Raw genomic sequence first — 25,109 nt, forward strand, 5'->3', positions numbered from 1 at the left:
CTGGTGTGCAGAGAACAATTTTTTCTGGGATAATCTTTCATTTATTAATTTAAATGTCTATTCCCATAATATAACAAAAGGCAGTATTTAAACATTCAGCACAGATATGCAACACTGAGACAAAACTAACTCAACAAAAAGGAACAAAGTAACTGTATAATGAATTATCATAGTTTCAAATTACAAAAATGTAAATTTTAAAGTATCTCTCAATCAACAGATTCTAAAAAATTCTTTTGCAGGTAATTCAACAGTATTATGAAAGGATAGATTGCTAGTCACCATAAAGATGACATGCTGAGTCACAGGCAGGCAAAACAGTAAGACTGTTACACATTGCACTTTCAGCCAAAGCCTTCTTCAGAAAGGAAATACACAAGAAACACACAAACATTCAAGCAAGTGCACCTCATGCACATATAACTGTAATCTCCAGCCACTTTGGCCACAAAGCAACTGTGTCAAATGGAATCAGCAATCTGGAGTGGGGTGGGGAAGAGGAGGGATAGCCCGGGATGGCTGGGAGAAGAGAATTGAGTCCTGCCTGGTGGAGTATCCAGGGACTATATGGTGGCAGGATAAGGCTGTCAAGTGTGCAGCATCATGAGAATGGGGGAGCGAGAGGGGGTGATGGGAAGAAAAAAAGAAGAGGAGCAAAGAGGGGGGAAAAGACTGGTGAGTGCATTGGAAGTGAGCAGCGCACAATGAGGGTGAAGAGATGTGAACTGGGAGGTGGTGAAAGGACACAGGGACAGAAACTGTTGGATAGAAGGTGTGGGGAATGTAGGTTACCATAGGTTGAGGCCGGTCTGGTTTTGGGAGTAGAGATTGTGTTGTAAGGATGACTTCCGTCTATACATTTCAGAAAATCTGGTGATAGAGGAGAGGATACAGCTAGGCTGGGTTATGAAGCAGCCATTGAAATCAAGCATTTATTGTTCAACAACATATTGTGCCGCAAGATGGTCAACCTTGCTCTTGCCCACAGTTGAGCAGTGGCCATTCATCCTGGTGGACAGCTAGTTGGTAATTGTACCAGTATAAAAAACTGAGCAATGATTGCAGCAAACCTGATGTATGATGTGGCTGCTTTTACAGATGGCCTTGCCTCTGATGGGAAAGGATAAGTCTGCAACATGACTGGAATAGGCAGTGCTGGGTGGGTGGATTGGGTAGGTCTTCCACCTGGATCTTTCAGAGGGATAAGATTCCTGTGGATACAGGTGGGACTGGGAGTAGCATAGGGATGGACTAGGATGTTTTGGAGGTCAGATGGAGAATGGAACACCACTTTACGAGGGCTGGGAAGGATCTTGGATAGGATGTACCTCATTTCAGAGTATGATGATAGATAATCAAGGACCTGACGAAGAATGCGTTTCAGTTGTTCCATTCCTAGGCGGTACTATGAATGGGGCACTCCTTTGCAGCTGGTTCTTGGGTTGGTGGGAGGACTGGGGGGTGTTTGGGAGTATGGCATGGGAAATCTGTTTGTGGATCAGGTTTAGGGGATAGTGCCTCTCTGTGAAGGCATTTTTGAGATCTTCAGCATACTGGGGCAAGGCAGTTCTTGTCACTGCAGATATGCCATCCCCGGGTGGCCAGGCTGCTAGAGAGAGATTTTTTGGTGTGGAAGAGATGGCAGCTGATGAAATGCAGGTACTGTTGGTGGGTTTCATGTGGACTGAAGTGTGGATAGAGTCATCAGAGAGGAGAAGGTCAACGTCCAGGAAGGTGGCACACTGTGTTGAGGACGGCCAGGTGATGTGAATGGCAGAGAATGTTTTAAGGATGTGGATTCCAGATCATGAAGATATTATCAGTGAACCTTAACCAGACCATGGGTTTGTGGTTTTGGGAGTCTAGGAAGGTTCCATATGCATGGCCCATAAACATGTTGGCACAGGAGGCTGCTGTGTGGGTGCCCATGGATGTGCTGCAGATTTGTTTGTGTACCTGCTCTTCAAAGAAGAAGTAGTTGTGTGTTAGGATGAAGTTAGTAAGGTGTATGAGGAATGAGGTAGTGGGTTTGAAGTCTGAATAATGTTTCAAGAGGTAGTGTTCAGTAGCAGCATGGCCATGAGGGATGTTGGTTTCAAGAAAAGTGGCATCAACAGTGATGAGTACGGATCCAGGAGGTAAACAGGTGGTGACAGTGCAGTTTAGGTGAAGGAAGTGGTTAGTATCTTTGATGTGGGAGGCTAGATTTTGGGCAGGTGTTTGGAGAGGTTAGTCAGTGAGGGCCAAAATTCTTTCAGTGGGAGCACAATAACCAGCTACAGTGGTGCACGCAGGATTGTTGGGTTTATGAATTTTGGGAAGCAAGGAGAAGATAATTGTATGGGGTGTTATAAGAGAGGAGGGTAATGGATTCTGGAAAGTGGTTGTGGGAAAGGCTTAAGGCTTTAAGTGGTGCTTTTAGGTTAATTTGGACTTCTGGGATGGAATCATTGTGGCAGAATTTGTAGTTGGAGGAGTTAGATACTGTATTTACATAAATCTGATGCACCACCAGATGTAATGCGCACCCCAATTTTAAAAATTAAATTAATAAGAAAAAGGAATTTTGCCACATCACTGGTAGAGTATTTTGTATTGTTGAAATTTATTTTACAATGCTAACTTTATTTCAAACAATAGTGAATGTATACATAAACTATGAAAAACAACAGCAATTTATTTTTAAGTTACTCATCATGGTAATAAGTGATATTTTCATTAGTAAAAAAGAACGCCTAACTTGATTAACTACATGACATACGAAGAAAAATACTGTAAATTTCAGTCGTCATTCATCATTATTCACTAATATCATCATTACTGGAATTCTTGGAAGAGTCTACATCAGAAATAGATTCATTTACTCCTTCCTTGCCATCCTTGATGTTGTTTCAGAACGCATGATCTTCACTGCCATCCTGCATTTCTTGAATGATTTTACGATCATTGGTGCTTCAATGCGTTTCCAGGCAGCCGAAACCCAGAGCACAATAATGTAGGGTGCAGCATGTTTAATTTTTCCTGTCAGAGTCAATTCATGATTTGGTTCACAAAACCATTTTTTGTACTGTTCCTAAACGTAACCTTTGAAAGATTTATTTATACCAATGCCCAGGGATTATAATGCAGAAGTCATTCCTCCAGGAATAACAAGGTCACTGGGTAGGCTGTGGATCTTCTTTTTTACATTGTCAGTGGTATGACCATGACATGCATCAAGACAAATCATTGATGGTTAATTGGAAGGCCCATCAGGATGGAGTTCCCATACGTTTCGGAACCAGTCAAGCATCAAAGTTTCAGTCGTCCATCTCTTCTCTTGATTCCGAACAATGACATCATCAGGGAATAGCTTTTCATTTTTTGGAGTCTTATGGCTTGTTTTTCACTTGAAGATTAAAAAAGGAGGAAGTTTGTTCCCATCTGCTGTGATTGCCAGCATGATGTTGCACGCTGTTTTTCTCACCCAGATGTTTTGATGGTAACTTCTTTTGTACCCTTCTTGTCAATCGTGTAATTACATGGTATATCAAACCAAACTGGAGTCTCATCAGCATAGCTTATTTGGCAAATCAAAAAATTCTTCTCATTCCAAAGTGTGGCAACATACTGCTGAAATTCTTGAAGTTTCTTCTCAAAAGCCTGTGGAAGCTTTTGGAATATTGTTGTACAGTGTCACAGAGGTAAGTCCGTTTGTTTCATAAAGTGATCAACCCATCCCCAGCTAGCCTTAAACTCTTGCTTCGGTATATTCAGAGCTGCAGCCACCCTTTTGCTTTTTTTTATTATGGTGTCACTAGTCGCAGATTGCCCATTCTTTCTCCTTTCTCAGACGAGTTCCAAAACATTTACTTCAACATCAGGATGACTTCCTTTGTGAGGTCCAGTGAATTGCTTTCTAGTAGTGGTAGTTACAAGTAATCTCATTTCTGTTTCTTCCGTAAGCAAACATTACTCTCAGGTACATTGAACTCTCTTCCTGTCCTTCTGTTACCATATTTTTCAGCATAAAGAATTACTTTACTCTTGAAAGTGGCTACATACAATATTCTTCTCTGCTTGCCTTCCATTTCGTGACTACCTAATGCAAACACAATGCGAAGTATTGTAATAGGCCAACAATAATGAAATGAGGTTAAGAAGTACAACAGTGCATTGTAATGTATGGGACAGTACCTAAATTTCAACAAGAAAGAAAAACAATCCTCTCATCACAGTAATGGATTTTGTCCTGATGCCTGCGAACAGAATCCAGAACTGGAAATATAACAGCTTTTTTAACTCAATAGCCTCTTACCCGATTTACGTCTTCCTTTCCTTAATTCACAGATACCGTACCTACATTTTCTTGCACAGTTTAATAAATGTTCTGCTACTTCAGATCACATATGGTAAGAAAAAACTGTAAACAATTCAAGTTTGTACTCGAATCTAATGCGCCATCGAATCTTATGTGCACCCCAATTTTGAGGACGTTGTATGGTAAAAAAATAGTGTGCACTAGATTCACATAAATACGGTAATTGGCAGAGGCCTTCCACCAAATAGTCTCTAGGATTCAGGTCAGTATCTGTTTTGAGGCTGTGTATGGCTGCTCTTTCTTCTGCTGAAATATTGGTGTCCTTAGGAAGAGACCTGGAGAAGGATACTGAGGCCAGATTTGAGGTAAGGAATTCATGGAAGGTGACGAGGGATTGGTTAGGTAGGAGGATCACAGTTGGATGGTGCTATAAACTGGGAGAGGCAGAGCTTAGTGTTGGGATTGGGTTGGCTTGTGTTGGAGAGATTGGTGGCAAAGAAGTGTTTCCATTGCAGGGACCAGGAGAAATGTTTCCATTGCAGGGATCAGGAGAAGGAGAATAGGTCTTTGACAAGTCAAAAATGGTTATATTTTGGTGTAGGGCTGGAGGCAACTGCCATATTGTGGCCAAGAGGAAAGTGGACCCCAAGACAATTGCATCAAGCACCGACAATGCAAGATTACTTGCCGAGGGTTGCTGTGACAAAGCCAGAGATCCATTTGTGTCTGTTGGCTGCTATGTGTCACAAATATGCTCTGGACATTGGCAGCCTTGTTAATCTCATAACATGCTTGATTTCGGTGGCCACTTCGCAACCCAAGCCATCTGGGTTCTTCCCTTTATCACCAGCTTCTCTGAATTACGTAGACTGGAGTTATCCTTAGGACACGTTCTCGCCTCCTAGTATCACCCTAACTGCTTCAACCTACGGCAGCCTGCTGTTCCCACATTCTCCCATTCCTTCTGTCCTATCACCTCCTCCCAAATCACATCCCTCACCCACATTGTGTACCACTCTCAGCCAATGCACCTAAGAGTCTTTTTGCCCCTCTCTGCTCCTCTTCTTTTCCCCTCCCCATTTCCCCTCCCCTCCCCATTCCTCCCCCACAGCATCCTTACGCTGTACGTGGCAGCCTTGTCCTACCATCATCTAGTCCCTGCATGCTCCATCAGGCAGTCCTCATGTCTCTCCCCCACTTGTATCCTGCTATCCCTCCCCCTTCCCCTTCCTCCCCTCTCCAGATTGCTACTTCCATTTGACATAGTCACATTCTGACCGGGATGGCCACGGATAGCAGTCATGTGTGCATGAGGTGTGCTTGCTTGTATGAATGTGTGTGTGTGTGTGTGTGTGTGTGTGTGTGTGTGTGTGTGTGTTTCCTTTGTGAAGAAATCTTTGGCCAAAAATGCAATGTGTAACAGTCTTTTCATTGTGCCTGTCTGCAACTTGGCAATCAAAACTTTCATAATATTGCTGATATTTCAACATGGACTTTCCATTTCATAATTTTGCAGGTAATTCAATATCTTGCAACCTGAAGTTTTAAATTGTAAAATATATGCAAACTCAACTTGTAAAAATGAAGTTATTGTGATATAATTACACATAAAACGCATTAATTCTCTTGTTCAGTTGTTGTTAAAACTGGTACACAGTATTATATTTTTTTATGGTTATGTTATCACCTGATTATATGCTGCTCCATTGAGACAGTAATTGATACCACATTTGACACCATATCATATGTGGTTCGATCAATAATGTCACTTATTTGGTACCATACAAAACTTGTATACTATATTATTAATGGATCAGTATAATACTAAAACAGCTGCCTATTATCTACTGCTTCTCTTCCCAACCTATTCCTTGGCCCACCCACGATGACTTCTTAGTTCTCTACACCCGTACTTGATATAGTTTTACAAAGCTATGGATCCTTATCAACACTGTTTTCTAAAGAACCTCCTTCTCTCCTTCTACCTTATTCTGCTGTAACCCCTTTACCACATAACTGTATACAACATGCATCAAGCCTCATCTGCACGTGATTTAGCTCTCTTTCAAATGAATAGTCATCTTTACTCATTTGATGGTCATTATTTCATCTCCTTTGAGAACCAAGAAGTTTCTCCCATTTTGTGATTCATCTTGTTCTGAAGGACCTTTCACAACTCTTAGTGCATTACACTCAATCTTCATTTTTTATTTTTCATTTAATCACAACTTTTTCATTGGTTCTTTCTTGTTCGAGTTACACATATTTCTTTCAACTATTGTAGCTCCAAAATACATATACTTTTGTCATTAATTTCTCTCCTCACTGTGTATCATGAAACTTCTGGAAGCAATTACAGAGGAGTTAAAAAGCTTTTACTACTACTTTCCCAGTCCATGGTGTATCATGGAACGTCTGAAAGTAGTTGAAAAGAAGTTAATAAAAACTGATAAATGAAAACAAGTGGCTTGATGCTATTATCTCATTACCTTCCACTGTTTGTCATGCAGACAAATGTCCACTCTTTCTTCATGATCAATGACAGCATTAGACTGAGAGCTATTTTTTTCTCTTTTGAAATATGTTGTAGATAGAGATGGGGGACTGGAGAATGTCAGACCAAAATTCTTCATTTTTCATTTGTTTAGATGTACAGAATGAAAATGAAATGCAGACATGGAATGCTTAACAGCTGTGACTGTGTTTTGAAGTGGTATTTGATGTCTGTTAACAGGTGGTTTAGAGAAGATAATGATCAGCTACAACCTATGGCTGTTGGTGATCGTGTGAGTGTGCTAGCTGCAGGTTTAATGCGAATCAACAAAATACGTCTTGAGGACCAGGGAAAATATTTATGTTGGGTAAACAACTCAGCAGGTGAAGAAACTGTGCAAGTAACACTTACAGTGACAGGTAATATTAAAAATGGAAAAGTATTTGAATCTATAAGAATTATTTCAAACTGAACTACTTATGTGCTGTCATTTAAAATGAAAATTAAGATGCAGGCATATTTGAACTTATTATGTAACAACAGGGTAATGTTGATGTGGATTTGTTGTTAAAATTTTTCTTTTCTTTCCAGCTCCTCTCTCAGCACATGTACAGCCACAGTCACAAGTTGTGGATGTAGGAAAGGAAGCATCATTCATGTGCATTCCTGGTGGATATCCCATAACAAGAGTTTCTTGGTATAGGAATGGGAAACCTATTGTACCTGACTCAAGGTTTGAGATAACTTCATCACCTGAGAAATTATCTGTTAAGCCACTCCAGAAGGAAGACCATGGGATGTATCAGTGTTTTGTGAGCAATGAATGGGAGATGGCTCAAGCAACAGCAGAACTTCAGCTTGGAGGTAAATCTGAGTTTCTACAGAGCTGTCAGTGAACAAATGCTTTTAATAGTTTCTTCTTTACTCCTCCCTGTACCCCACACTCACTATACTGATGTAACTTTCCATTGCAACATGTCCCATATTCCTCCAATGGATCTCTGTACTCATTTGTCTACACACCAACCATTAATCATTTTACTTTCCCTTTCTTTCTCTACTTTATCCATTTGCTCCTTTCTGCTATTTCTCTATGAGAGTATCATTTTCTGATTATTTACAAAGAGACAGCACATATAAATAATCAACCCTAGTTATTTCCATTTTCTTGTTATTGCTCTATGGTTTTTACCTGAACCTATGTACTCTAATTCTATAAATATGCCATTGCTTTAATCATCCCTGCTTTCACAACCTGATGTTGAATCTGAGAGACACTGCCTATTAACAAGCTCTGCATACTGGCATTGATGGATCATTCAGCATCAGGGTGCCCAGCATTGTGGAAACCAGGTGAAACTTGGGGAATTTTTGTATCTTGTCTAATAACCTTGGAAAGACCATGGTACCTGATTTGATTTTGGGCAGAGGTATTCATTTGCCTTCTGCAGTTCTATGCTCACCATTCATCATCAGCTCCAGCCTGGCCAGGCTACTGTGGTTTGTTGTTGTGCCATGGTTTTGAGAGTTTGTGATGTGATGCGACCAGCACGGAGCACTGAAGGGTTTATTGTGGTTAACATTTATATCAGTTCAAATTTTGTTTGATAAGATGATGTGATCACAAAGATGTGTGCTTTTAGGGCAGTTTGTGGTCTTTTCCAATCCATTTATTTTGAACTAGGGATGCCAGGGCATAACAGATTTGCATCCAGTCCATTGCTTTGTATATATAGCAAAACATTACTGGTTTACATTCCAACAGCCTTAGATCTGATTGCATTGTATGAATGAGATTGGTTAAAGATCATCTTTAGTGGTAGGCATAAATTAGTATAGTTAGAACACTAACATCAGTTATTGATTTTTTTGGAACGAGGTTGTTGGTTTTCTTAATATTGAGCTAAAGCCTGCAACATGAACAGCGCAACACAGATGGCCAGAGAGTGAGTGGGGACTGTGGGCATAGGTGGCTGCGGCATGGGCAGTGAGGTGATTCTTTGCATCTTTTCTATTCTACTGGCTAACTTTTCTGGTGCTGCTGTGGGTCGTAATGATGTGACTTGCTTTCAGTTACATGCATGCAAGGAAGAATTTATTGCCTTCCTTTGGGCTCAGCCAAGGAGATATGTAGGTGAGGGGATGGGACGGAAGTTGTTCATAAGAAAGGGTGCGTGCAGTTCATAAGATTTTTTAGTGGCTTTATGTCTTTGTGAACTTTTGGCCACACTTACAAAGTTGTTTTGGTGTGATCATGTCAAATGCACATGTTAACTTACAGCTTACTTGATGAACTGGAAGGTTGCGCTCGACCTTTGCTGGACTGAGAATCCAGAATTTTGGTGGGTTGCAGAGCACACATCTGATAAATTCAGTATTTGGTTCATGCTCTGTAAAATGAACTTCTTGCTCAGCAATACAGGCAAGCAAGCATTGTCTAATCATGCAGCTGAAAGAAGTGTGGTGGGCTTGAGGCTACTACAAAGGTTACAATGTCTATGGGAATGCTAATCACCACAAATAGCCATTGCTCCAATGCTGTTGCATCAGACATAGCCCCTGCAATGCCACCTGCTAATTCTGGATACACTCTGCTGATAGCCACACTGACAAAGGAGAGGATAATCTTGATGGTGCTCCTGATTTGGTAAGTGCACTGCAAAATAAAATTACCAATTTCAGTTAAGAAAAGAAGTATTTCTAATCAGCCTCTGTGTATATTTAGTCTGCTGTGGCACAGGCGGGGGGTGCATCATCTAATTGTAGTGTGCTCCACACCCCAAGACAATTGCATCAAGCACTGACAATGCAAGATTACTTGCCGAGGGTTGCTGTGACAAAGCCAGAGATCCATTTGTGTCTGTTGGCTGATATGTGTCACAAATATGCTCTGGACATTGGCAGCTTTGTTAATCTCTTGCCGGATGTGTTCCCAGACAGTACCACTACCTCCAAAATGCAGATTCAAAAGTAAATTACAGTATTGTGTTCAAACTGCAGCCGTTTTTTGCTAAACAACTACGAGATATTGTTACTGCCTATGACATTATAGTGATTGAGTTTGATCTGGTTGTATGTTTGCGCATTGGGCCAGGTTTTGAGCAGGTAACTCATTTCAGTGTTTTTGAGAAAAAGTACTGTAAAAGATTTAGTGGAAGGATTTGAGGCAGGTGCATCCCAGTTTAAAGTAAATCTGAAAAGCAAGGTTTTTCAGATGCCCATGATGGCTTTAATGTTAATAAGGCAACATTCCAAGTCGATGGTAATCCAGAGGATCCAGTGCTTTTGTACTTTCGGTCATGTGGCTCACATACAGTGCATGGTGATTTTAAGACTGGTTGTACTGTTGTTGGTTTGACCTTGTTTAGTTTCTGAGGTCGTTATAGAATCTGTTTAAAAATGTTCTTTCCTACCAAGCTGATTTCAGCAGTATTACAAGCATATCTGTTTTCCTGCAGAAGTTTTGTGCTGTTTAATGGGTGGAAAATGAAATTGTGTAACTCTGGGCTCAGCAAATATTAAGGCCTTTTTTAAGGTATGTGAAGAGAGCACAAAGGGTAAAGAAGGAACAGAAGGAGGTAAAACCGAAACCTAAGGTCACTACTGGAATTCCTTGGAGTCATATCTACCAAGTAGTGTGAGAACCTTTGAGGGATAAGATGCTGATAGCTCATATCACCTTTCTTGAGACTGTGGCTGCTCAGGTTCAGTCATTTCTGTCTAAATTTCAGTCATATGCTTCTTGGCTCCTTTCCTCTAAACTTCCCTCCAATCTATGGTCAGATAATTAATGAGAAAATATGTGAAACTAGAGGTTGATAGAAACAAACTAGTTTCAAAATAGATCTGAATGACTACATGGGGTTGCGGCCTCGGAAAGTGGACATCAGATACAGAACCAAAAAAACTCTGCACTAGTTTGAATATCAGAATAAGATATCTTGGCATTCCAGTGTGAGTACTTTACATTTTTGAAGTGTTTGATGTTCAAAATTCTGAATAAATTACCCCTGGCACATTCTTTTTACAATTCCATGCTTAGACTCGGAAGTGGCAATTAACACCAACCATGAGAATAGACAGCTAAGGTATAGCACTGATACATCTCACTACCTTAAATCAATTTGGTGGTATGAAGCATACACCACAGCTCTTGACTTCCTAAATCTAGTAGAGATAAGGTCAGTAAAGGAAATCGTCAAAGAATTTGATGGGAACCATATACACATCAGTCAATTCAGGATGATGAGCATTGGGATCAAGAGTGGACATGAAAATGTGAAGAAATTTATCCAGGGTGTATACAACCCAGAACAACTGGGAGATCCAGGAAAAACCTGAGAATTTTTTCATCTGGGAGAAACCCGGGAATTTTTTAGAATTCAGGGAATTTTTCATTGTTTTAGTTTTTAGTTAAATTTTTGTAATTTTGACTGGTAAGAACCAATATTCTAACAAAGTATGTTACTGTATCCCACTACTGCAGAATAATACTGCAGCAATAAAACATGAAGGAGAGAAAGTAAGAAAAATGAAATAAAAAAATAGAACTTAAGTTTCAAAGAAACTGCGCCATATACAACAACAAAACACAGTGCTCATACAAGCATCTGCCAACACTCAACAGCAAAATGTGTCACAGGCTTTAGGAAGACTATTCAATGATGCATAAAAACAAACTGCCTCTGATGAGCGTGACATCACAACTGTTTACATTAGATTTGTTTGAGCAGTTGTAAGGGGGCTCATGCGCATGCGCCCTTGAGTCGCGTATCAATAGTACCTTCTCCCGCTTCTGGCTACAGAAGTGTGGCTACAGCTGTATAAGAAGTAGCAGCAAGCAGCCATACGCTACTTGGAAAAATTTTACTGGGCGCCAAAACTGCCAGATTCATGTGGGGAGGGGTGACAAACTGGGGTGTCTGCTCTGGGCAGCACTTTCAGCAGGGGGGGGGGGGGGCCGCCAAATTCATATTCTTGCGGAAAAAAACCTTGTTTCAGAAAGTGCCTAGCATCAAGCACACGTTGGTGTATCGATTATTCATATGATTTTGAAATGCACCCTGCTGGTTTTTGAACACATTATAAGTTCATTTCTGAATGAATCATAAATTGTGTTTTGACTCTGTGCATAGTGTACATGATGTCTCTGCCAGGGGAATCCCCATTGCATCTAGAAATAAACTTTCCTGCTGTACGAGCTGAGCAGAATAAAGCCGAACGGGTGAATGCCAGTCGCTCTCTGTTTATGTGGTTGACTAGGTTTGCAAATAATCAGAGTTGTTATAATTACTAGCGTAATCTATAGGTTCAGACTACCAGAGTGGAAATAAATGACTAACAGGAACAACAGGTAAGAAAGATTATGTATTATCTTCTCGGTGTATCCAAGGAAATGAAATTTTGACAGAAAAGTTTTGACTAGACCGCTACACTAGTAAGGGCCAGTTGTACAGTACCCAGCTAGCAGCCGCTTAAGTTCTATTCTGGGAGTAGCACTGAAAACCCGTTGTACAAAAACAAAGTAACATCTAACCGGAGAACAAATGAGGGGTAAGTAAATCAGTGATTGTGGCAGCGTTAGTGAAGATAAATGGAGAATAAATTTTGACACTCACAGGAATAGTTACAGAATTAGTGATGGCAAAATTGTTTGTTAGAATGAGAAAGGAGAAGAAACGAGGTCATCACACAAATTATGGAAGAGTATTAGAGTTCCAAATTTATATAAAAATTTCTTAGTACTACTTTTCGATCTCATGCTGGAGAACCTGGAGTGTATGAATGAAATGTGAAACTGTTCCCTAACATACAGCTTTTTGCTTGTAGTACGCCTAATAGGCATTTGATATTGGTACTTTGTGAATTATATTCTGTTGTGTTATAAAAACCACCATTTGTGGCAGAACAGTCTCATTTATTTGGTGTTTTTAACAATTACTGCAATATTAAACAGTCCTATTTAGTTTTATCTAGTAGACAGTGACAAAATACACACAATCAGATCAAGAAACCACACCAGTCTTGGGTATTATTTGTATTAACAGCTTTTTCAGTATTAGACTATGACATTTTGTTTTTTCATTTTTTCATGTAACAAAACGTTTGATGAACTTTGATGAAGTAATAGGTTTTTTCGCAGAAAGGAAAGCACACCATGTAAAGCTGTAGCAAGGTTAGAGAGAGAACAATGCTAGGACTTAAGAATTGAAGAAATGTGTATTGTCTTGCTTGTCTCTTGGTTTTATATATCCTATATTTAATTTTATGTGGCACAAAACAGGAAGTTATTGGCTAATAGGGAATAAAGAGTGCAAATTTTCTGAAGAGTTCTTGTTCTCCCGTTTACAAATAATCCCATCTGGTATTAATAGCAGTTTTTTTTAAGAGGGGCAGGATGTCAAGCTGGCTGACTGGGAGCAGGAGAAGCACCACAGGACACTTTAATTTCCACTGTCCTGAATATAGTTTGATGGCAGAGCGAAATACAGTGATGTGCGGTAGAAGAATGCTCTGTGAAGAGGCGTGGCACTACACCATGACACACTTAAAGAGCAAATTACATGTCTTAGATTTCTTCAAACACACATTTTTTATGCATCAGACAGAAAGATGTGTGCCACAAAATGAGCATATTTTTGAAAAGTAGTCTCCACGTGACCCGTGTTTACGTTTAGTAATTTTTGTGGTTCCTCTTTTTTTACAGTTCTCATGTCACATGAAAACAAAATTTGTTTCTGTGGTCGGGAGCTATCAAGTGAATTAAAATACATTCATATAATTTGAAGGCTAAAGTATGTTATTAGTTTCAGGTTTTATTTTATTTCCACCTATCTGATAGTCAAGCATTAATCACTTTGCAGAACAATGAAGTTATTTTTGTCGGTTTGCTAAAGACATTTGGCTTTTATTAAAATGTTTAAGTCCACACTATTGGCTAGTTTCAACTGTTCGCTGCATTTCAAGTGTACGTTTTCATCTTCTAGCATGTGTGGCATTATGCCATAATAAAGAAAATCTATATCCGAATCCGAACATACGAATATACACTTTAAGCCAAATTATGCATTTTAGTATGGTTTGCAAAATTCCAATGCTCATGGAGTATCCTCTGATGTCTTGTTTTTTTTATGACATAGTGTAAGATCTTTTAATATTTTACACGTACAATCATACGGGCTTCCTGCGTCATCGTAGCTGTGCTTGCGTGGTGACGCCCGGCAACTGCTGAAACGAACCTATTTCTAACAAGTCGCTGGAAAATATTGCGAATGGTGGTTTGGAAAGCGTTACTTTCAAAGTAAATTTCCTTTTATGCAAGATGAACTATGTGCAAGAATGTATGATGAATTTCATAAATCACAGAGCGTTTGACTCTCATTTAAAAATCAACTCTTTGAGGATGACCATTTGGAAGAATTTTGAGCCCAGAAGATCAGACGTTTATGTTGTTAAAAATTTTACTGGCACATTTGTATGAATATCCACTGCCATCAGCTGGCGAGATCACATGATTGGCTTACAAAAACACATCGCAATCTTGATTTCGATGCTTCAGAAAATAACATGCTGTGTTTGGTGGAATTCAAGTTTATACTTTCGTAACATGAAAATATGCAGCATACATGTTGCTGCACATTAAAGATCTTTTGAGAATGTGTTTTTTTCCCCTGAGTGTCATTTTCTAAAATGCCGGAAAATTCTATTCTGGTGTATAAAACCATAACCATTGAATGGATTGATAAGTTTTACAGTTCTGAGAAAAAGTATACTGTCACTTAACATGGAAGAAGTGTATTTTCATGAGGAGAAGTGTATTTTTAACTGGGAAATCCGGGAAAAATCCAGGAATTTTTTTCCTTGTCTGTTTATACATCCTGTTATCAAATTTCCTTGATGTGTCCTCTGTGACAATGCCAGTCTTGAAAGATGTTTCTCTGAGAGCTTCATTATAGTCAAAACTCTGTCTAAAGTCTCCCATACACGTTCATACCATTCAAGATGTAGTAAAGGTTGCAGGGGGTGTTGGATCTGTAACTATCACAAAGCAGATAATATACAGTTTCAGAAATGCACATAAAAAGTACAGTGAAAAAGTAGCAGATAAAAGGATAACTAAGAAATCCTCAAAAGAAAATAAGAGAAAGGACAAAGTGGATTGAGAACAGCTAAAAATGCAACAAAGTGTGAAAACAAAACTGATGGAAAGTGCTGAGAAAGATGTTTATCAGTTAGAAATAGTAGTTTTATCACTGAAAATTTCCTGTTTGTTACTTCACTTAATGTTCATGTATGTGTCCTTATCAGATAAGTCTATTGCTATTCCTTGCATATTCATTTTGTTCAAATTGTATTTGAATTTTATTCTTAGATCTCTTTGCAAAAAGGGTAACTTTTTACAGAAACAGATAGTCCTTATTGTTTTTATGTCTGTGAGCCCCAAACAGCCTATTGTTCCTAATGTAAATGTTCATTAATAGTATTTTACTGCCTTCACAATTTAGTCTCATTCTAATTACTTTTCTGTATCTTCTTTTTTTTTGTTCAAATTATATTTTACACTTAATTCCATTGTCAGGTCGTGGTATGTGTATTTCTTGGTTAAAGTCCGTAGCTGATGGTCTCGCAGTTGCGGTCGTGTTCTTGCTTCCCAAGCACGGGATCCCGTGTTCAATTCTCTGTGAGGTTAGGGATTTTCACCTGCCTCAAGATGACTCGGTGTTTGTGTTGTCCTCATCATTTCATCAACATTCCTGAAGGCAGTGAGATTGGACTGAGCAAAGATTGGGAATTCGTATGGGCACTGATAACTGTGCAGTTGAGTGCCCCACAAACCAAACATCATTATATCATCATATTTCTTTGTTGAAAGAAATCGTTTTTGTTTTAAGGGTTTTTTTTTTCTTTTAACTCAGGATATAGCCCCCAGTATGTTCCTATATATTGACAAAATTTGTAGATTTTATCATGAAATCGATCAAAATTGGTCAGGGACTAAGCACAATATGACCCTGGACATATCAAAAGTCAACTTCCAAACTGTGAGACCTTTTTGTTGTACTGACCATCTACTGTGTTATTCTCTGCCCCAGTAGCGTCATTTCATGTGATGTGGAGGGGCATGAGATCAACATTACTGCTCTCATGGCCATTGTTAACTTCAGAGGCCTTAGAATGAAATTTTCACTCTAAAGAGGAGTGTGCACTGATATGAAAGTTCCTGGCAGATTAAAACTGTGTGCCGGACCGAGATTCGAACTCGGGACCTTTGCCTTTCGCGGGCAAGTGCTCTGCTACTGAGCTACCCAAGCACGACTCACGCCCTGTCCTCACAGCTTTAATTCTGCCAGTACCTCGTCTCCTACCTTCCAAACTTCACAGAAGCTCTCCTGCAAACCTTGCAGAACTAGCCCTCCTGGAAGAAAGGATATTGCAGAGACATGGCTTAGCCACAGCCTGGGGGATGTTTCTAGAATGAAATTTTCACTCTACGGCCACAGAGCACTTGCCTGCGAAGGGCAAAGGTCCCGAGTTTGAGTCTCGGTCCGGCACACAGTTTTAATTTGTCAGGAAGTTTCATATCAGCGCACACTCTGCTGTAGAGTGAAAATTTCATTCTAGAAACATCCCCCAGCCTCTGGCTAAGCCATGTCTCTGCAATATCCTTTCTTCCAGGATTGCTAGTTCTGCAAGGTTCACAGGAGAGCTTCTGTGAAGTTAAGGAGGTAGGAGACGTGGTACTGGCGGAATTAAAGCTGTGACGACGGGGCGTGAGTCGTGCTTGGGTAGCTCAGTGGCAGAGCACTTGCCCGCGAAAGGCAAAGGTCCTGAGTTTGAGTCTTTATCCGGCACACAGTTTTAATCTGCCAGGAAGTTTCACATCAGCGCACACTCTGCTGTAGTGTGAAAATTTCATTCTAGAAACATCCCACAGGCTGTGGCTAAGCCATGTCTCCGCAATATCCTTTCTTCCGGGAGTGCTAGTTGTGCAAGGTTCGCAGGAGCGCTTCTGTGAAGTTTGGAAGGTAGGAGACGTACTGGCAGAATTAAAGCTGTGAGGACGGGGTGTGAGTTGTGCTTGGGTAGCTCAGTGGCAGAGCACTTGCCCGCAAAAGGCAAAGGTCCCGAGTTCGAGTCTCGGTCCGAACACACAGTTTTAATCTGCCAGGAAGTTTCATTTCAGAGGCCTTGCAGCTGCTACTTCTCACTCAGGTAGCTCTTCGGTTGGCATCATAAGACTGAGTGCAACCTTTATCAATCCTCTCATCAAGTGTAAATGCTTGAAGTACCGAGAATGGAACCCAGCTCATGGACATACTTGTGTCTTGTTGCTATCTAATGCAAACACTATCCCAGTTCCCCATGCAAAAAGAGCTAAACTGAAGCGCCAAAGAAACTGTATAGACATGTGTATTCAAATACAGAGATTTGTAAAAAGGCAGAATACAGCGCTGCGGATGGCAACGCATATATAAGACAACAAGTGTATGGCGCAGTTGTTAGATTGGTTACTGCAGCTACAAGGGCAGGTTATCAAGATTTAATTGAATTTTAATGTGGTGTTACAGTCGGCACATGAGTGATGGGACACAGCATCTCCAAGGTAGTGATGAAGTGGGGATTTTTCATGTCCATTGTGTATTCCAACACATTTGGACAATTCCAGCAGGACAATGTGATACCCCACATGTCCAAAATGGCTCCAAGAACACCCTCCTGGCCACCAAACTCCCCAAACATGAACATTATTGAGCGTATCTGGGATGCCTCGCAATATGCTGTTCAGAAGAGATCTCCTTCCTCTCATACTATTGCGGATTTATGGACAGCCCTGCAGGATTCATGGTGTCTGTTCCCTCCAGCATTACTTCAGACATTAGTTGAGTGCATACCACATCAGGTTGCAGCAGTTCTGCATGTTCACAGGGGTCCTACACAATATTAGGCAGGTGTACCAGTTTCTTTGGCTCTTCAGTGTATAAACTATGTAAAAATTATGATAATGAATGGAGCATTGGAAACTTGTCAAATAGAGAGCCCATTGGTGAAGGCAATAAGCCATATACATTCACAATTTTGCTTATGTCCAAAAAATGGCAAGCAATTTATGGTCAGTGATAGATGAAATTTGTGACCATACAGAAAGATGTGAAATTTATGGACACCAAAGATGATAGCCAACACTTCCTTTCCAATGCATTAAGAATGTTCTCTATCTGGAGTAAGTGTCTTTGACATAAACGAGATTAGTCTCTCCATACCATCCATTAGCTTATGGGAAAGAAAAACCCTTGTTCCGTGTGGGGAATTTTGCCAACTCCAATGGCGAGGGGAGCTGGCAAGTGACAAGGCAAGATGCTGATTGGTGAACGTCTAAAAAGCCAGATAGCATCCCTTTTTACAGAGATGATTTAGTGGGTGGGCTATGGAGGTGGCATAGGAAATAAATTAAACATAGTAATTCACTTTTCCGAGAATAGTTTAAGATCCTTTATGGATTTAGGTTAGTTTAAGATCCTTTATGTATTTAGGCACAGGCATGTTCTGAGTAGTCTCTACATGTTCTCTGCTGGACTGAAGGTTCTCTGCACTGAGTATATAATCTGAGTAAGTGATCACCTGTTGAAGGCAGGCTCATTTTGAAAATTTTAAACATTATTTATTCCCTGTGATCCAGCAATCATATGCTATTTAATCACAGAAACATAAGTACAGCCACTTCGGTTGCACAAAATTTTGCCAGTTGATCACAGTTTCGACTGCACTAGGGCAATCTTCATCAGAATAAAAAGTTACATGTATACCGTATTTACTCGAATCTAAGCCGCACTTTTTTTCCGATTTTTGTAATCCAAAAAACCGCCTGCGGCTTCGAATCGAGTGCAAAGCAAGCGGAAGTTCTGAAAAATGTTGGTAGGTGCCGCTACAACTATAACTTCTGCTGTCGAATATATGTAGCGCTACACAGGTATGCTTTGTAGGTACAAAGATAAATACTTTCGCCAAAACCTCTGCGTCAGTAAATAAATTAAAAAAAAAAAAGGTGGAAGACGAGCTATTTTTTTTCTCCGCCCCGAGTTTCGACCTCTGCATTTTCATACATTATCCAACGAAGTAAATACAAATTCCGTATTGTTCATCTTCGAATGTAGCAGAATTTCAATGTACTACGAAAATCCGACTGGCAAGACTGTTTAGGATGTTTGTCAATATGGCCAACTCTACGTTCTGAATTTTTTCCTACCAGTGAGAAGAGTTGGTTGCTAATAGGAGGAGGAGGAGGATATTAGTGTTTAACGTCCCGTCGACAACGAGGTCATTAGAGACGGAGCGCAAGCTCGGATGAAGGAAGGATGGGGAAGGAAATAGGCCGTGCCCTTTCAAAGGAACCATCCCGGCATTTGCCTGAAGCGATTTAGGGAAATCACGGAAAACCTAAATCAGGATGGACGGAGACGGGATTGAACCGTCGTCCTCCCGAATGCGAGTCCAGTGTGCTAACCACTGCGCCACCTCGCTCGGTTGCTAATAGGAACCTGATGGAATGTGAATCACATGCAGTATTCTCTTCACCATAAGAATAATCGAATATAAACATTTTGCCATGTATTCTTTCGCGTTTGCTGCTATCTCATTTAAATCCTGCCTAATAAACTACGAAACTAGAGTGTGACAACAGCGAACGCGGAAGAATATACGTATCGTGTCATGTTTATATTCGTATTATTCTTATGCCTAATGTGATACAGTCAGAAATGAAGTATGGCAACTGACCAGATTTTTAAATCTAAGATGACTCTAATTTCTGTGCAGAATTTGATGTACTACAGAAGCGGCCGCAAAGATTTTCAAACGGAGAAAAATTTTCGCCGAACTCTCGTTCAGAACATGTTCTGAAATACGCAGTCTATTATTTGGTTCTTGTTGATCATTATCAAAGAAAGCAGCAGTGTAAGTAACAACAAATAGCAGTCTCTTGCCATTGTTTCGCTAATGAGACGATTCCCCTCTCTCTCTTTTATTTATTATTTTTTTTTTTAATTGTAAGCGGCAGTAGCGCGCACAAAAGCAAGCCATGCCGCGAGCGGCGACAGGCCGTAAACACGCACTGTCAGAATGCGACAAACAATGCATGACAATACAGTAATGCATTTTCAGCTTAGGATGACGTGAACACCTATAACAAAGAAAACGGCACTTATCAGATCAAAGCAAAATAAGCAATCGATTCAAACCAGACAGAGCACGTGAAAAAGGAATGGTACTCACATAAATACGGACTGAGCGCCTGACGCATAGCAATGGCTACCTTGTAAAGCTTAACTGCTAAGCTTACGACTCGAACCAAACTACTGTCGCTGTATCGTCATTCATTCGAAGTAAATTGTGTCTCATATTACAATGGACCAACTTTGTTTCGATTTGGAGGTGCGGCCTAAAACTTTTCTCTCCCCTTGAATTTCGAGTCGCAAATTTCAGGTGCGGCTTAGATTCGGGATTTTTTTTTCCTTTATTTCGAGTCTCATTTTTCAGGTGCGGCTTAGATTCGAGTGCGGCTTAGATTCGAGTAAATACGGTAGCTTATTGCCCAAGTGCAGTCGAAACCATGGTAAACTGACAAAATTTTGTGCAACTGAAGTGGCTGTACATATGTTTCTGTAATCATTTTGAAAAATTATGCTGTAGAACTTTCTGTGCAAGGGCAGCAAGAACCACACTTAGGTTGTGCAAATGTTCAGGTGTGGAATATCGGCAAGATAATTCACACAATACAGAATTCCTGCAATAGCTTTGTTCAAGAACTCCCTAGAATATGGCATGGTGTTAACAATGCAAAAAGACAACCTGTTATACAGTCTGAATGGTTTTTTCAAAACTAAAATCTTCCTTGAGTCTTCATCAAGAAGCAACTGAAAATATGCCTCTGCTAGATCAGTTTTAGAAAACGTATTTACTCTTGAAATTTTGGAAAACAGTTCGTCTGGACAAAGCAAGGGATAAGGATCAATATTTGCTGTGCATCAAAGACTTGTGTAAAATCTCTACAGAGCCAAAGAGACAAACCAAATGACTGTAAGAAATGGGACAAAACTTGTTGTTCTAATATGCCTTGTTCAATCTTAACATCAGTCACTGTAATCAGGTGAATTTTGCAAAATTTGGACTTTCTGTTGCTTTAAGACAATATGGGCCTAATACTCGACCACCTTCCCTGAACCAGATTCAAATAGTGGTGCAAATTGTCCACAAACTATGTCAATGGCCTCAAAGGTGACCAAAGAATCAGTGTAGTGCAATTCATGACATACATCCAAAAGCAGAGACCAGAAATGTTTTTGATCAATGAATCTGCCTGAAAATGACAAAATCCAAGACACCTGATTAGAAGTGACATTTAGTTGCACATGACTCAGGAGTATCACTTCATGATGGCTGTACACCACCCACAACGTAAATTGCCCACACTTAAGTGTGTATGCCAGTTGATGACTGAGATCAGTGCACTAGCATCAAAAAGAAAAGTCACCAGAGTCTCTTGTTCTTTTGCACGTAACAGAATTTTTAATGGAGCCAACACATGGTCACTTCCTGAAATATTAATTTGAATTGTCTGGTGGGGACTCATGGTTCCACCGAGCTATGGCGTACTTTTACAATATGACCTATGTGTAAACACTTACAATACTTGTCCTCGTAATGTAGACATTCTCACAGGGAATGCAAGAAAAAGCAGTCAGGGCAACTTGAAAAGAAGGGTGTAACCACAAATGATGGCAGGTACTAAGCAGGGTCTGCAGAGAATGAGGCCAGTTGGTTGCCACTGAACAGAACTTGTTTACTGCTTTAGAATCTGGTATGGAGCCTGCTGCTCTGTATCACTACCCTTCTGAGTGACGAGTGAAATGTCAGAGTCTGCTGAAAAAGCCTGTAGTACCTCTTAAGGCTTTTGTGCAGCCTTCCCTGTCCAAGGCTTAGTGAAGAAAACATTCCACATATAAAGTACCACATACATGCATATTTTCTATCCATCCACTGTAAACCTGCAATCCAAGAAGTATAACTTTCCAAGTGTGATCTGCAATGTCGTAAGACTTCTATCCTCACCACTACCACATGCACTTTATAGGAAAAATGGTCAGATAATAAAGATAATATGTCGGTCAATGGTAACATGGATGTACTGGGTACAGGGACCAACTTTTGACCCAAGTAACATAATTTTGGACCCATCATCATCATCAGGTCACAGCTCCAATTCCCAGGGTGCTGGTGACAAGACTGATGGTGTTTTTTTATATAGGAGTGTAGGTTGCAGGTAATAGGCTACTCCAGTCTGGTCACAAGCATCACCTATCCCATAAAGAGCAGGGCTACTTGTGAAAGCAGTTATGTGATCTACAAACTAAACTGCAACCACTGTGCTGCATTCTATGTGGGCATGACAACCAACAAGCTCTCTGTCCTCATGAATGTCCACTGACACACTGTGGCCAGGCCAAGAAACAGCTAGACAGCCCAGTTGGTGAGTATTCTGCGAATCACAACATTCTTCTCTTCAATGACTGGTTCACAGCCTGTGCCATCTGAATCCTTCCCATTAACACTAGCTTTTTTTGAACTGCACATATGGGAACTCTCTTTGCAATATATCCTAAGTTCCCATAACATCCTGACCTTAACCTTCAGTAGTCACTGTCCTTCACCCACCTATCTCCTCCCTTTTCCCACTCAAGCACTACATGGCATCTATTCCACCAATGCACCCACAGCCATTTTACTTCTCCCTTTTTGGCTCCTCGCTCCTCCCGCTTTCTGTCTGCATCTAGCTGCCCTACCCCCATCACATCCCTGTATGCTCCCACAAGTTCCACTTCACCGTCCCCCACCCATACCCTGCTATCCTTCCCACTTCCCATACCAGCTTCACCGGCCGGTGTGGCCGAGCGGTTCTAGGCGCTTCAGTTTGGAACCGCGCGACCGCTACAGCCGCAGGTTCGAATCCTGCCTTGGGCATGGATGTGTGTGCTGTCCGTAGGTTAGTTAGGTTTAAGTATTTCTAAGTTCTAGGGGACTGATGACCTCAGATGTTAAGTCCCATAGTGCTCAGAGCCATCTGAACCATTTTGAACCATACCAGCTTCCTTATCTCTACCATCCACATAGCTTCTTCCATCAAGTGCTGTTGCTCATAGTCTTCCATTGGCAGCCAGAGATGGTGGTCATGTGTGTGGCGAGTTGTGTTTGTGTGAATGTGTGTGCGTGTTGTTCATTTCAGATGAAGGCCTTTTGGCTGAAAGCTTACTTGTTTAGAAGTCTTTTCGTTGTGCCTGTCTGTGACTCACCATCTCCACTACATAGTGAGTAGCAATCTATCCTCTTCATAATACTGTCATTATTCCATCCTGGATTTTCCATTGTTTAATTTAGCAAATAGAACAGATAACTTAATGTCCTACCTGCATCCCACAAAGCATGTTTGACATGCTCTCAGAAGGCACATTTCTGCTCACAGTACTCCAACACAGAGCCTTGTACCACTGGCATCAGGCTTGCAAGAAGAATGACATTTATTTTTTATCAAGTCCAAAGACTCAATCTTTAATAGCATCAAATTTCACTCTACTGGTTTTATTGCTGCTGGTGAAAAGTACACTCTATATTGGCACTCTTTGTGACAGTCTAAAATGTCATTTATTTTGCATGTTTCAAACTTGTTCAGAGTTCAGGCATAAAATCATTGTTAGAAGTGTGCTTTTTTTTCCAGTCACATCATTTGGTGTACACTTTGGCTAAGTTTCATCAGATTTGATACATAACTTTCTCAATTATCATAAGTTTAGTAATCTCACCAGACCTGTGATTGGAAGATACAGACATACCAATACCCATAACATAACCCCCTCATCCTGTGAGGGCATATGTGGTAGGAACATGGCCAATGTTGTAGGCTCGTCGCGTGAGCTTCTGTAGTACACAAATATAAGGCTACCTAGAGGAGGTTTCTACCTGAGTTGCTTTTATCCAATTTGTCTCTACCTGCGAACTCTTATCACTGCAACTTTTTACTGTGTGCATATTGCTGTAAATTATAAATTTACGTTTCAATGGCAGCTAAATGCAATGGAACTTTCAATTACTAAATGCACTCTTATGGGCTGTGTAGTGCTTAGGCTTCACTCAGTTTAATCAGGATCTTTCTCGTACTAGTTTTTGTGGCTCAGATGACTACTTCACCAAGAACAATTACTTTTTCATTTGTTGACTAATAGACAATTTTAATTTGTTGTTACGTAACTTACTTGTGTTCAGTAAACATTGTTAGTCCTAAGTGAGGATTATAACAATAAAGTTTGAGATATTTCCTTTATATGTAGAAACTGTATATTTTGTAATATAGTGTTGTTTTTTGTATGTGCAGTTCTCAACCCATTCCATATTTCTGAACGCTCTGTTTACTGATTTAATAATATATTTGCACAGATATTCACACTCCACTGCTACCACTGTCACTAATGATGACTAAAGTGTCCTATTTGCTTATACCATTATTTTTTAATGTAATTCCTCTTAACTCACTGCACGCACTCTGTTCAACCCTCCCCTCCTCCTCCCCACCCCTCCACCACCCCCACCCTCCACCACCCCCACCCCTGTGAGTATATTCCATTACACACTTATTTTCATAACATTTTCTTTGGACTTCCAATGTTTTCCTCAGATGTAGGAATGTATGGAAGGCAAGAGGTACCAAATTCTGTCAGTGGGATAGTAATTCTGCTTTAGGTCTTCCAGTTTTTCATTACACGGTCTATAATATTTTTGCAGTAATCATCAGCTATTACTTTACTATTTGGAAGATAATCAACAAGAAGAATCCCTTTGCAATCACAGAAATTATTGATCACCTTTCTTATGGATAAATTGTCTTCATCTTCCTTGGTGCAGGTTTACTAGTTTCCAGCTTCTGCTTCGATTACTGTTATTGTTCTGACACTAAGTGGTGGACCAATGTCTCATTAACATACACTTAAAAAACATGCCATGTTTTACTCTGCTTCTGACAAGGCTATGGCATCAGTTACTTCATATACCTTTGAAGATAGCCCAAGATGATATTGTGATGTTACTGAATGTTTTCATCTGGGTAGGAGTTTCATGGTGTCCTCCACATAGGTCACCTTTGTCAGAAGTGTGGCACAGTTGAAATCAGTTGTCCCTTTCTTAGCTGCTATAAATGAAATAACAGAAATCTTATAAACCTTCACTGGCAATGGATAAATTTTATGATGTATACCTACATCTGCATCTATGTTT

At 40.2% G+C, this 25,109-nt stretch overlaps 1 protein-coding gene and 1 non-coding gene across 2 annotated transcripts in view; both read left to right on the forward strand.

Moving 5' to 3' along the window:
- Window positions 1-25,109, forward strand: part of LOC124798734 (Down syndrome cell adhesion molecule-like protein Dscam2) — a 444,553-nt gene that overhangs the window by 190,527 nt on the left and 228,917 nt on the right. Inside the window, exons 6-7 of the mRNA XM_047262262.1 lie at window positions 7,035-7,213; window positions 7,386-7,658. Of these exons, the coding sequence (XP_047118218.1) occupies window positions 7,035-7,213; window positions 7,386-7,658 (452 nt within the window). The remainder of the gene's footprint in view (window positions 1-7,034; window positions 7,214-7,385; window positions 7,659-25,109) is intronic.
- Trnal-caa lies at window positions 16,871-16,943 on the forward strand. The gene has a single exon. It is a non-coding gene; the product is annotated as a tRNA-Leu (tRNA).

The sequence above is a fragment of the Schistocerca piceifrons genome, chromosome 5, assembly GCF_021461385.2.
Source record: "Schistocerca piceifrons isolate TAMUIC-IGC-003096 chromosome 5, iqSchPice1.1, whole genome shotgun sequence".
Lineage (NCBI taxonomy): Eukaryota > Metazoa > Arthropoda > Insecta > Orthoptera > Acrididae > Schistocerca > Schistocerca piceifrons.